At 37.9% G+C, this 13,289-nt stretch overlaps 1 protein-coding gene across 1 annotated transcript; it reads left to right on the top strand.

Moving 5' to 3' along the window:
- The first annotated feature begins 1,311 nt into the window (after positions 1–1,311).
- On the top strand, positions 1,312–7,368 carry LOC148085353 (5-hydroxytryptamine receptor 3A-like). Its single transcript, XM_087783539.1, has 9 exons — positions 1,312–1,369; positions 2,251–2,414; positions 2,492–2,536; positions 3,339–3,445; positions 3,546–3,715; positions 4,231–4,391; positions 4,926–5,136; positions 5,575–5,784; positions 6,367–7,368. The coding sequence occupies exons 1-9, from the start codon at positions 1,315–1,317 to the stop codon at positions 6,648–6,650; spliced, it is 1,407 nt and encodes a 468-aa protein (XP_087639665.1). The 5' UTR covers positions 1,312–1,314; the 3' UTR covers positions 6,651–7,368.
- The last annotated feature ends 5,921 nt before the right edge of the window (positions 7,369–13,289 follow it).

Here is a 13,289-nt window from a genome sequence, read left to right on the forward strand (position 1 = left end):
AAATAAACTACTCAATACAAAGAAAAACATTGTTGTAAAAGTTTAAAATAAAACAAAAAAAGATAAGTACTTGTCATTGTGTTGTCTTGGCCTTTTAAAGTTTCTAAATTTCTATATATTTTTAACTGTGTATAGTTTTGTTGTTTAAGCGCCTTGTGACCCTGGTCTGTGAAAGGTATTGATGGTTTGACGAGGCTTCATGACACACTGTCATGTTGTTTAGAGGTCAGTAGGTGGCGCCATCAGTTTAAAAATGTTGTGATGTTTCAATAGAACAGTTGTTCAAAACAAAGGAAAATAGTGCAGCCATCTAGTGGTCTCTGAAGATAATGACACTACTTCATGAAGATTCATCAGAAAATCACTAGTGAAAGGGCACCACTTCCACCGGAAACAAAAATGTGTAGAAAATAAACTGAATGCACAAACTTAAACACGGAGCTCGAAATGACCAGAAAATAACAAATTAAATAACAAGAATGAATTTAAAAAAATGTTGCTCAAGCTGACAGTGGAGAAGAGCAAACAAAACGAACTAACATAAATAAACTTATCGTCAAACTAAACTAAACAGAAAACTAAGCTAATAATCAAACTAATTAAGCTTACTGAACTAAGAGCACACTGGACTGTCAAAATACACGGTAAAATAATCTATAATCCCAATCGTGTCATACCTTGACCACACACCGAATCACACGTCTGGCCCGTCAACTTCATCCGACAACCTTCTGCACTGAAGATGATATGTTTCACTTGATTGGAGAGAGACAGACTGAATAACCCTGGTCTTTGAATACTCCGTCGACATCAGCAGGTGACGCTAGAACACCGTAGATGCCGAGAAGGGGTGTGACTACGTGGAAAAGTGAAAAACAAATTGAAAACACTAACCCTAATACTAACACTAACACTAACACTAATTTGGTTACATATAGACATTTTAAGTTGGCTATAAAGGAGATTCACAACAATTTCGTCTTTAATTTAAAAATGAAAAATGAAAAAAAAAAATAAGGGGGCAGCTTTATGTCCACAAATTTTTTTTTAATCCAAAATACATAGAATTTCATATTCTATTTTGAAAAGTTTATACTTGACCCCGCCTGCTGAGCAGTCACGATCCAAAGGTTGGCTAAGCAGTACTTATCTTAAACCAAAACGGATCATCTGATGACAAATGAAACGTAGGACAAAAGTAGTAATTAGATTCAAATCCTGCGATGACACAGAACAAACTGAAGCCAATGTTTGTCTAGTTAATGTGGTTAAAGGCAGTTCCAATGCTTTAAAATGTAACGGACTCTTGACAACATGACAGAGTGCAATCGCTTTGGATTTGTCTTCACGTGTGCTGTTCTGCTTCACGGTAAGTATTAAAATATTATATCAAGCTTCGAATAGAGATCAAAGTATCTTTTGTGGGTTTTTTTGTTGTTTTTTTTTACTGAGAAACACCTCAGTAAATTTGAAAATCCAAAAATAACACTATACTACTACCACACATCCAGATAACAACATTTGTTTTTGCCAAGTAGGTTGTGTGATTTTCACCTTTATACTTATGTACGTCAGTTTAATAATTGTAAAACTTCTGAATAAATGTGTTTTAACATTTAATTTATTCGTTGAAAACAAGAATAGGTGATTAGAATTCTGGTGTGTGGCGTTCAAGATCACCATCTGAAGGATGAAGGATTAGTGAATATTTAAAAAATAAATAAAATATGTATTACTTCCATATGATTTTGGTGCAAAAGTGCATTTTTGTTCAGATTTTCTATGGTTGTTGTATCAGATGTATTGTATTTTTGACATGGCTTGTGTTTAAGTGGTTTGGATTCCAATCAAACCACTTGTTCTTGATTTGATTATGAAAAAAACTACTACTAGATATAAAGACTCTTGAATCATGGGTTTGCATCCCCTTAACAAAGTATAGTTACAATATAATTACAAATGACTATGGATAAGATGTATGGTTTTCTATCAGAAGCAACAACTCGACAAAGCAGTTAAAAAAGCTTGCACTGTGATATATTGTAATTATGCATTTATTTGACCATTTAAATTTCAAACAAAATTAATAGTGGTTTAATAAATATCACAGCAAGAAGGTTAACTGTTACAACCTCTAAAATTCTGAATTCTTCCTCTAATAGATTTTGATTAATTTGGACAAATCTCAAAGGAAAGAAATATTAAACAAGACTTGTGATTACACTTTCATAAAAGAAAAAATACTTTCAGTCGCAGACGCAGGCGTCCTGAACTGCTCCAGCCCGACCGGAGAAGGCTTGATCAACGCCCTCGAGGCAAGTTTGTTTAATAAAAACCTGGTAAGACCGGCAGAACGATTCACTGAACCTGTGGATGTGACTGTCGGGATCACGGTGGTTGGCATTCTAGGAGTGGTGAGTCAACTTCACTTCACTTAAGTCAACAAAGACTGGATAACAAGTGATAGTATTGTCTGCCTGAATGTCTCCAGGATCAGAAAGAGCAAACATTGAAGACCTACATTTGGTTAGTTCTGGTGAGTTCATAACTTGAGAGTGTTCAATGATGTCGAAGGGGTAAAAAAAACATACATTTCTATTTCCCAGCAAGCCTTTTTTTTCAGAAAGGTACTAGAAATGGATACATTAACTTCACCACCCTGTAAAATACTTTAACTTGAAAACATTCATATTTTTACTGTCATTAAAAAGCCCTAGATTGAAGTTAGTAATTTTTTGTTTTTTTTAATAAATTGTTACTTAATTGGAGATTCACGATTAATTCAAGTTGTAATTTATGCTGCAAAAATACAGAGTGTTGTTAATTTCACCAAGTTCAGTTTAAAAAAAACTTCTCTCTACGTAAGAGCTAAAATAAGAAACACTTATAACTCTTTGTTTATATGTTCTGTGTTGGTTAGGTTGGTTGTAACCGACTATCTTACGACCAAATAATGGGGGGACTTGCCAGTTTAAGTTTGAGGCTATTTGTATTGTAGTTTAAAGAAACTGTTATTTTTCTGTTGTCTGTTTTGTTGTTTGTGAAAGCCGGTACACATTTGCATAATGGGTTGGTACAGTGTGAGGGGCTTCATTTTAATGATAACACAAATAAAAAAAATTGGTTTAAAAGAAGAAAAACCTTTTGAATGAAACGTTAGCCGCTAATTATTTGTGGGAATTTTTTAAATGTCCAATAAGAAAAAATAATTGTAGAGACACCAAACGTCAAAAAAATTAACGGGACACACAGAAGAACCAGGGAAGTTGCTCTTAGTTCTGACGTCTGTGTTGTGTCGCGACACCTTCTAATAACTTTATTAACGCTGTTGTTGGCAGGCATGGAAAATCGCTGGGTTAAGCTGGGATGAGGAACAATGTGGAACCGACAGAATCTCTGTTCCTCGAGAAAAACTCTGGATTCCAGACGTACAAATCTCAGAGTTGTAAGTCCAAAAATAGATTATGACTGTTTGTCATTTGGTAGGTAAACATTCTTTGTAGGTATGAAGACAAATGTTTGTTTTGTTTTTCACGATGTTGCAGCATGGAGGAGGACAAGTCGAAAAAGACGCCATATGTGTATTTATACAACGACGGAGAGGTGTTCGATGACAAGCCTATGACGGTCATCAGTACCTGTCCTTTAGACATTTACAAATTCCCCTTCGATATCCAGAGATGCACCCTGACCTTTGAACCTTATCTTCACTTTGGTAAGACCCAATTTTTTAAAATCAAAGTTGATCAGTTGATAAACAACATGTTTTTAATGTGTTTAAAAAATAAGGAAAAAGGAAAATGAATCATAGAAAGTTTGTTTTAGTAAAAACACCTAGTGAGTTATCTATCATTTAAAAAATAAATCATATGTTGGATATAATTCTACGGGAACATATCCCCAATTACTATTGAAGCTTTGAGAAGCAATGTCATATTTTTCAGATGACAGCAGGCGGCGCCCTCAGCTTAAAAATAATGTGATGTTTCAATAGAATAACTTTCCAAAGCAAAGGATTATAGAGCCAAGGGTGACATCTAGTGGATTCAGGAAATAATGACACTGCTTCATGAAGCTTCATCCGCCCATCACTAACTAATACCAGATCCTGTGGGACATCGTAGTCAAAAAAATTGGACTCATTTTGTTACTATGATTGTTTGTGCTGCCCACATATGTGTTAAAAGTAACTGATTTAAAAATGTTTTAATTTATTACATTTAATTTCAGACTCCGATGTCAGGATGCTTTATGTTGACTCGGGTGAAGATATCATGGAAGAGTCTAAAGAGGTGATCGAGACGAATGGCGAGTGGCAGCTGGTGGACGTTGAAATTTCTCCATACACTCTGGTGTTGTACGAGGGAAACTACTCCTCCATCAAATACCATGTGAGTCATACTGGACTTGAATTGTTTGTTATATGATTACACATTTGGTCAAACCCTTTTTTCCATTTGTATATGAGTTGCTAATAAAATGAATCTCAATATAAACAAATTAACAAATTGTGTTTTAGGATCAGGTAAAAAAAAAAAAGCACTTCGAGAGTACAGACCTCTGCCAAGCAGCTCATTTCCTCGAGTAGCATCATTTGAGTTACTGAGTTAGCGATCTTCTTTGGCAACCCTAAATCTATGTCGAATGAAAATATTGGGCTCTAGGTTCACATGAAACATATTTCATAATTTGCTCTCAGAGTCAGATCAAGTCCCACAAAAACATATTTCACTTTGATCAGTATGATAATGAAAACATTTGGTTCAGACTTTCTGAAGTGAGATATTTGGTCCAAACGTTTTAACAATAAAATGAGTGATGGTGAATGTTGAAAATGCCTTCTTTATTTAATCTGGTTTTTAATAAATCTTGGTTTAAAAGGTATGATCCTTTATCCTATCATGGTTTTCTTGTTTCACCAACAGCTTATTTTAAAACGGAACCCATTACTGTACGTGGTGAACCTGCTGATTCCGAGCTGCTTTCTCATCTCGCTGGACCTCTTCAGCTTCCTGTTACCCCCCCAAAGTGTAGACCGTGGTGCCTTCAAGATGACCCTGATCCTGGGCTACACCGTCTTCCTGCTCCTCATGAACGACCTGCTGCCAGAAACTGGCGATTCAACCCCTCTGATCAGTGAGTGACTCTTTTAAGTTAATAGTTCCTCGGTGGACACAGAAGCTACACAATTTGTTGTTTCAATATTGTTTCATTAAGTCATTTGTTTCTTTTTAGAGCTATAGACAAAAATATTCTTCGCTCTCCTTGTCCAGAGAGACACATTTAAAAAACATCTAAATACCTCAATTCTGCTCACTCTTCCCCTCTTGTAATCACACCCTGACAAGAGAAATAGTTTGGAAAGTCTATATTTTTAGGCTTGTTATGTCAAAGTCTTCCTCTCCAAGATGCAGTAAGTCCCTTATAATAATTCATCGGTTGACTGAAGGAAGGTTTAAATTAATTTGTGATCAACTTTCTTGGTCTTCATTTGCAAAGTAAAGGTTCTAAATGCAGCTGTGAAGTGTTGTTTTTTATGTAAGTACATTTGTCTCTGCATTGTGTTTTTTCCAGATGTTTTGTTCTCCATCAGTCTGGCCTTGATGGTGGCCAGCCTGTTGGAGACTGTGTTCATCACCAACCTCCAGTTCTGCTCGGGCCGGTACAATAAGGTGCCTCAGTGGTTGAGCACCTTCGTGCTGCGGTATCTTGCCATCTTGGTTTGCCTTCCCCCGAAACAGAACGTCGACCGCTTCACCGTGTCTATAAATGCACCTTCTGAAGGTAATGTTACAATAATGATTAGAGAACAACAACAATAATGAATAAACTTGATGTGGTCTTTGACTTTCTGTGGCAGGTTAACAATGCCGTCTATGAAATCAGAACCTTTCAATCAATTTAATGAGCGCTTGAAAGTGTTAAATTGTGAAGAAATGTATTTAGTGTTGGGCAATTACGTGTATGTCGCACATTTGAATATCATTGTAATAATAACATCGGACATGCATAACATTTACATGACATCAGAGACAAATGATGGCCCTTTTAAAACCTTTGAAGGAGGTCAAGGTCTCTAGTATTGTTCTAAGATTTTTTTTAAGCGACTTACATAACCCATTGATTCATATTTTTAGACATTTGTAATCCATACAAATCTATCTACTAATATTATTAATAGAATTTACTATAAGTCAACAAACTTTAAGAAAAAATGGTGTTTAAAAAAAGACCTAAGAGCTAGGAACACCCTGTGCTAGAGTTAGCTTGATGCTAGTGATTCGTTTTATGGTTTAGCTTATATTACTGAAGTTGTCACATTATGAACAAAGTCACAAAAATAATTTTTGATTTTATATTTCCCAGGGATAAATAACCACCAGATGTCGACAAATTTCGTCTCAACCATCGACGCAGAAATGCTAAACAAGAAGCCCGTCCCGGACAGAACGCTACAGGAGCTGAAGAAAATCAGCGTGAACCTGGCGGTGATCCGCCACCAAATGGACCAACACTTCGAGGGCAGCAACAGTTCAAAGGATTGGCAAATGATCGGACTTGTCATCGACCGCCTGCTTTTTGGCATCTACATCATTTTCATGTTGATCACATGTTTTACAATCCTAGCTATCTGGGTTTCAAGCCGGTGACAGGAACGTTCCACTATATTTGGGCCTAATGGAGGACAACAGACCAAGCACAGTACATATTCAGTTGTTCTTCAGGCGATTGGTCCGGTCCACAACTTGCCACCTCCCTGTTTTGTTTTGTTTTATTCTATGTTTGTCTGCGTGAGCTTCAAACACTATACGTGTCAATGGAGTCTTCAAGTGCAACAGCACTAACTCCACTTTTGCAGGTGACTTGACTGACGGAAAGCTTTCTACGAGTCTTCCGGTTCACCCTCGCATGGAGTAGGTCGCACTCCCGTAAGATCCTGCAGCTGTTGCGAAAAACAAGCCGTTTACTAGGAGTTTCTCCTACCTACTCAAAACAACATTTGGAAGCTTCACCGACAAGATCTCGGACCGTACTGCGCTGTAACAGTTCTTCTTGAGACGAGGGAACGGAGCCGAATTCACATTTTTTAAACGACAGCAATGTTTAAAACTGAACTCCAGAATGCGTTGAATGAATGACAATCGGTGAAGACGGAACTTTCATCAGTTGCTTCCAGGATCCAGTCGAACTTGGGCCCTGAAAAACACTGTCAAGGAGATGGAGTTTTCTCTCTCCACCTCATCTGATGACATCACACAGCTTCGCAACAACATCGGGATCATTGTTCCAGAGGACTACGAAGAATGCAGAGACTTTTCCAGATTCCTGGGGAGACTCGCGGATTCATCAAAACGTTATTCAAGTAGTGTGTGCAGCATTTATATGCTTTAATAAAACATAATTTTTATTATAATTGGGACTGGTTCATAACAGTCCAAATACACTAGTCTGGTTAATGTGTGTGCCCTTATACGTCATAATGGTTGTTGGTCTGCAGGAGCTAGACTAGACCAGGAGATGGGATCATTGTAATTGATCTGTTTTTTTTTCTGCTGTTTTGATGTGTGGAGATGGCAGATGTACATTAGGTAAAGGCAAACAATACTACAACACCAGGGTCTCCTGACATTGGATCAGCTGTGAGATTTGTCGGTTGTAATATAAAAGATCTTGGGAGCCCCTTAAAGATGTCAAAAAAAACTCATTTAAAGTGATTTAGATTTGTCACAGAATTTCTACAAGGAACCCACATAAAGGTTATGGCCCATCTCAGGTGTCCCTGGGTCTCAGGGGTTTTTACTGAAGTAAGTAAGTAATTATTATTTGTAAAGCCCCTTTCTCAGACCAGGGTCACAAAGCGCTTGGACATAAAAAACAATGCACAGTTAAAACATATACTTTAAAAGGTCAAGACAACTTAAGATGTTTCTTGAAAGAGTCAGTAGATCATCAAACACAGTGTAGTAATTATATATACCTTACAAAAAGGTTTATTTTCCGAACATCTAAGTTCTGGTCGATTTAACTTTAAAATTGCCTCTAGGTAAATTTTACCTGAAGTTGGAGCACCACCCTTTGTTTTATAGTACAAGGAAAACTATTCAATTTACGTGGATAATAATTAATTAATTGGCCGTATTAATTAACTATGAAACACTAGTTTTAATCAATCTCATTTACTGAAGTTACTACTTGTTGTCGTGATTATCTGTTCTTTACTGAGTAAGAGGTTCTTAAATTGATTATACAAAAATATGAAAAATTGTAAAGGCAACTGACGTACTTTTTATAGGATTTATTGAAAGAAATAAAGAGAAAATGGAGAACAGTTATGAACAATGCAATGGAATGATGATGCTTGCTTTGATATCATGGAAGGAACAATATTAATTACTCAGATAATTGATCATTTTCAGCTTCTGGGAAAGATTTACAATTTATCTTAAGCTTATCTTGCTACCTCTAATCAATTAGAAAAATCCCAACACATCAATCAATGCAAGAGTGACAATGTTACAGTTTCTTACATCGTCGAGAGGAGAGAGGAAGGAGTGATGATGACAAGGAGGTTGTGGTGAGGAGGATGAGCAGTAGCAGGAGGAGCACGACTGAAGGCCCTGGATCCAGCGATGTCGGGTGTGACTTCGCAGGGACCACGGTGAAGAAGGCTTGGCGGCGGAAAGCGCTGACGGTCTTCTTGGGTCCGGTCCTGGTTCTGTGTTGCAGGCTGTCCTTGACCGTGTTGGCGTAACCAACCAAAGACGTATCTTTACTCGGTGCAAGGGTCACAAGTCTTTTCTGGGAGAGCAGTTTGGTTGCTCATAGGAGCCAGAGGTTCAGGCTTGCTATGCTGGCTGCTGGGTTGCGTGCATTGTCATTCTCTCCTCTTCTGGCCATGCTGGTCTTCTGACCATGTGTAAAATGGCCAGCCTTTGGATGCCAGAGAGAGATGGGGGAGGAAGGTCGGCATTCCAAAGACGTCGTAAACCAGAACTTTGGTCTTTTAGTGAACAGCAAAAACAAAATGAAGGACTTCACTACAACAGAGGGAGAGGAAAATCGTTCCAAAGTTTAGGAGCAACCGCCTGGAAGGATTTCTCTCCTCTGGTCTGGAAGCGTGTTCAGGAAACATCAGTAGATTCTGATCCTCAGACCTCAGAGCCCGAGCTGGAGTGTAAGTCTGGATCAAAACAGTGATGTAAGGAGAAGTCTGACCATGAATAGATCTGAATGTAAGAACCAGAATTTTAAAATTGATCCTGAAAGAAACTGGCAGCCAATGCAGAGTTTTAAGGATCGGAGAAATGTGAGTTCTCCTACTAGAGCTGGACAGAATTCTAGTTTGTATTAACTCCAGGCGAGACAGCTCCTTCTTGTATGGACACCAAAAATAAACTGTTACAATAGTCCAAACGAGAAGACACAAACACATCGATTATAAGCTCCAGATCGTGTTCTGATAACATTTTCCTAAATTTTGAGATTTGTCTCAGTTGAAGGAAACAGTGTCTGGTCGGTTTCTGCAGTGTTGAACTAGAGACATGTCTTTGTCAAATACAATACCCAGGTTTCTCAGTTTGACCTGGCTTAAATCACGCAAGTATTGACTCAAACCTGGAGCTTTATCATCAGACACAATAACCACTTCATCACCTTTGTTAAGCTGCGTGTTTTCACTCAGCCATTGTTTACTTAAGCTAGAGTTTTAAGGCTGGAGGTCTGGTAGTGGTGGAGCTATCTGAGGTCAAAATCATGTAATCCTCATCTCTTTTGTTTCTGCTAACAAGTCCATACAACTCATCTTCTTTTACAGAAAAACAGTGGTTATAGCAACACTAAAAGTCTGATCCGATTTGGAACACATTTCAATTTTTTACACGACATCGACGCCTCTTCACCTTTTTTAACCTGCATTGACCGACTCCAGATTTTCAGTCTGGGCGGTCAAGGGAATTGGGTCTTTTAAAAATCGATTTTAAGGTGGCCTTTTCCACACCTTCACAGATGTGTCTGCTGAGATACAGCTTTCTTTCTCTCACCGCTCGAGTCATTTTCGGTTAAGACACTGTGCACTGCTGCAAAATTTATTTTCTGTCACAAGAGTATTATAGTTGGCTATATATATATATTTTTTAATTTAACCTGGACAAAAAAAAAACAATGACAAAAATTGAAAATGCAATACAATACCTGGATTTTCAAGAAGAAACCAAATCAAGAGTGGTCTAGGAAGATGAACTTGGACTGAGATTTAAGAAACCTCAAAGTTCAAAGAAGCTCGTAGATACGTTTTTTTTTTAATAAAACACAAAGATAAGCATACAATGAGGGTTTAATGAGAAGTTTTGTTTCTTATTTTAAACACTAAATGCTCTTCATCTGCCACATTTACCATTACCTTGAAATGCAAGTTTCCTGCAGAGTCAGTCACCCGCCAGCAGGTGGACCAATAGGCGAGGCAGAGCCAGCAGAGGAGAGGATCCAAGTGAGTTTCATCTATCAGCATCTGATCTTGGTTTATCCTGGTCATCAGCCTGACAGCATTTGTGGTTCTCTGGGCGACCTCGCAGAATATTTGTTGAATTATCTTTTGTTGCATAGACATCTTAAGTCGCCTATCAAAGAGTCGCACAGCAGTCACATTTTTATTTAAAATAAATGGATACAGAAACTTAATGTCAAGAAGTTCCTTTTATTCTGATGTCAAAATATTTGGAATTTCAAATTGTATTTTGAGCACTCCGCCCACTGAACAGTCTGGATCAATAGCTGGTTGGTTTAGCAATACTTATCTTACACAAATATAGACAAACGCTGTATACACCTGACGAGAATAGGAGGGCGTTCACTTCACTGGAAACATTTAACAGAACGGCTGTTAACCAGCATATGATTTTACAGGTGTCAGAGGTCACACAGACCAAGTTTCATACGGCTGAGGGTCACAGAGGTCAAATTAGAGCAAAAGAGCAACTATTATGAAAAAAATTGCTTTTTGGCTCCTGTTTCTGCTCTGAGGCCCCTGGAGGTCTGAAAATGTGTGTGTGTGTTCACAATGAACTAAATATCAACATTTTGGTTTAAGTAGCTTTAGGAATCTCTGACCTATTTACCTATTTTGGCTATTGTGGCCTGTTGGACATGAAAGGGTTAATTCTATAACTTCAAGAGACTGTCACGTGGGCCCATGTAAAGCTAGAAAGATAACATTTAATTCACAGAGTCTGACGGTCCTCTAGTATCTATGTAAGATAATTAAGATGTAATTTGGTGTCCATCGGTGCAAAAATGAGCGGGAGGTTGTCATTCTTCTGTCAAGATGGTCTGAGTGTAAGAAAATGACGAGACCTGATTTTCCAGGAATGGATTTGGGAACTTTTTTTCTACTCAGACCTCAGAGCTGATATTTGGATATGTTATTCTAGACTCCACTCTGAATTGAACTGTGGTGGTTTGATGTTGCTATGAACTTCCTGTGCCCCATGGTATCATGGTAAACTTGGAGAAATCTGGTCTTTGAAGCTCTATAAATCGACCATTGTTAATTAAAATGATCTGAAACTTTTAGAGGTTTTTCATGTTCCATTTGTACACATATTTTTTCAAGGGTGTTTTTCTAGGTGCTTCCTGAAGCTACTTCCGGTTTGGGAGGGGCTATCATTATGGTTCTACCAGCATATGATTTTAGAGGTGTAAGAGGTCACGCAGACCAAGTTTCATATGTCTGAGGGTCACAGAGGTCAAATAAGAGCAAAAGAGCAACAGTCATGAAAAACACGTTTTTGGCCCCGGTTCATTCCGAGCGGCCCCTGGGGGTCTGAAAATGAGCATGATAGTTCACACTAGCCTCAATATCAAGCCTCTGTTAATTAATGTACATGTTTATGATTACTAATGTATGATTATGTTTGTACTTATGCAATACATATTATTGATTACGTGTGATTATAGATGTAATTATTCCAATAGTAGTAAACGTTTAACTTTTGACACTGGATAATCTATTAACTCCAATGTGAATATTGTACATGAGCTGCTTTTTATCAACCTGTCATAATAAAAGATACTGTTATCGTAAAAACTTTATTCTAATTTTTTAAGCATTCATTGGTATCAATTATAGGCATCTCTGACGTTACAACTGCATTGATCATGTTGGGATGAATACTATGGGAGCATTATTCAAAATGATATCAAATTGTGCTTTATTACAGGTTTCATATCAAACAAATGTTCACAGATCGTCACAAATGTCACGAGTAACCATCAGAGTCAATCTGCACGACGTTGATGGTCTCGTCCTCATCGAAGACTTGTGTGTAGTAGTTTCTGCTCCGAGTCATGGTTCGAGTGACGTCATGCTGACTTGCTCCTGCTCCTCAAAGGCTCTGAAGATCCTTCAAAGCTTCACCATTCAAGCCCATGTTGCATCTTAAAAGAATAAGACAATAAGAATGAGCAGCTGTACTTCTGTTCTTCACTTGCTAAATAAACTCTTACCTTGCTGTGACGCTGCCATGCGAGACAACTCTTTCAGGGAATCACAACGACTTGACAGAGACTTCCAGAGGTGGTTCATCTCTTTCTCAAGAATCTTTCACTTCCTGCCGTCTCCTTACTGCCATAACAACATTGAATCCTCTTTGTCTGAAATTCAACAGAACCTGGAAAACATTGTATTAATGAAGTCGTATGATTCTGATCATTTGAAGTGTAAAATCTATTGAAAAAGACTCTTCAGTTGGTACCTTCGACCTAGACAGGCACGACCAAGTGTTTCCAACAAAAGAAGCCAGAAAACCTTGGCCATAAGGGTCAGCATGTCAGTGCGTCCTGCCGCAGAAATATATTCATCATTATTACCAAACATGACTATTTTAATGACCAAAGTGTGTATGATGTAACCACCTCACCTGACATGTGTTGACCCCTTCCACCTCCGATGGTTAGTCCAGCACCTGATATGCAGCACTCCATCTCACCTAGAAAAGAACATAGAATTGCATTTTAGATTATTTCCATGATGGGATGTGCTTTAGGTTTACAAGTTTGTGTTCACTATGCGTACAAATATTACTTACTCACTTACTTCACATTTGAAATCATTTGGCAGGAACCACAGAGAGAAAGGTTTCATGTCAAGCAGGTCTGGAGTTCTGGGCAGTTCTTGCAGGTCACTTCCATGCAAACACAAAACAAAAACATACTAGTGCTCCCTTTTAAATATAATAAATCAATAAATACAAGCAAGTATACTTGATCATTCAGAGATAAGCTCTCCATGTTTC

Source organism: Callionymus lyra, chromosome 2, assembly GCF_982586985.1.
Source record: "Callionymus lyra chromosome 2, fCalLyr1.hap1.1, whole genome shotgun sequence".
Classification (NCBI taxonomy): domain Eukaryota; kingdom Metazoa; phylum Chordata; class Actinopteri; order Syngnathiformes; family Callionymidae; genus Callionymus; species Callionymus lyra.

What these genes read in the sequence shown, in the direction of transcription:
- LOC148085353 (XM_087783539.1), top strand. Translation starts at nt 1,315, where the DNA reads ATGACAGAGTGCAATCGCTTTGGATTTGTCTTCACGTGTGCTGTTCTG. An exon ending in TGGTTGGCATTCTAGGAGTG is followed by an intron (nt 2,415 to 2,491) that starts GTGAGTCAACTT and finishes GAATGTCTCCAG; the next exon opens with GATCAGAAAGAGCAAACATT. An exon ending in TGAACCTTATCTTCACTTTG is followed by an intron (nt 3,716 to 4,230) that starts GTAAGACCCAAT and finishes ATTTAATTTCAG; the next exon opens with ACTCCGATGTCAGGATGCTT.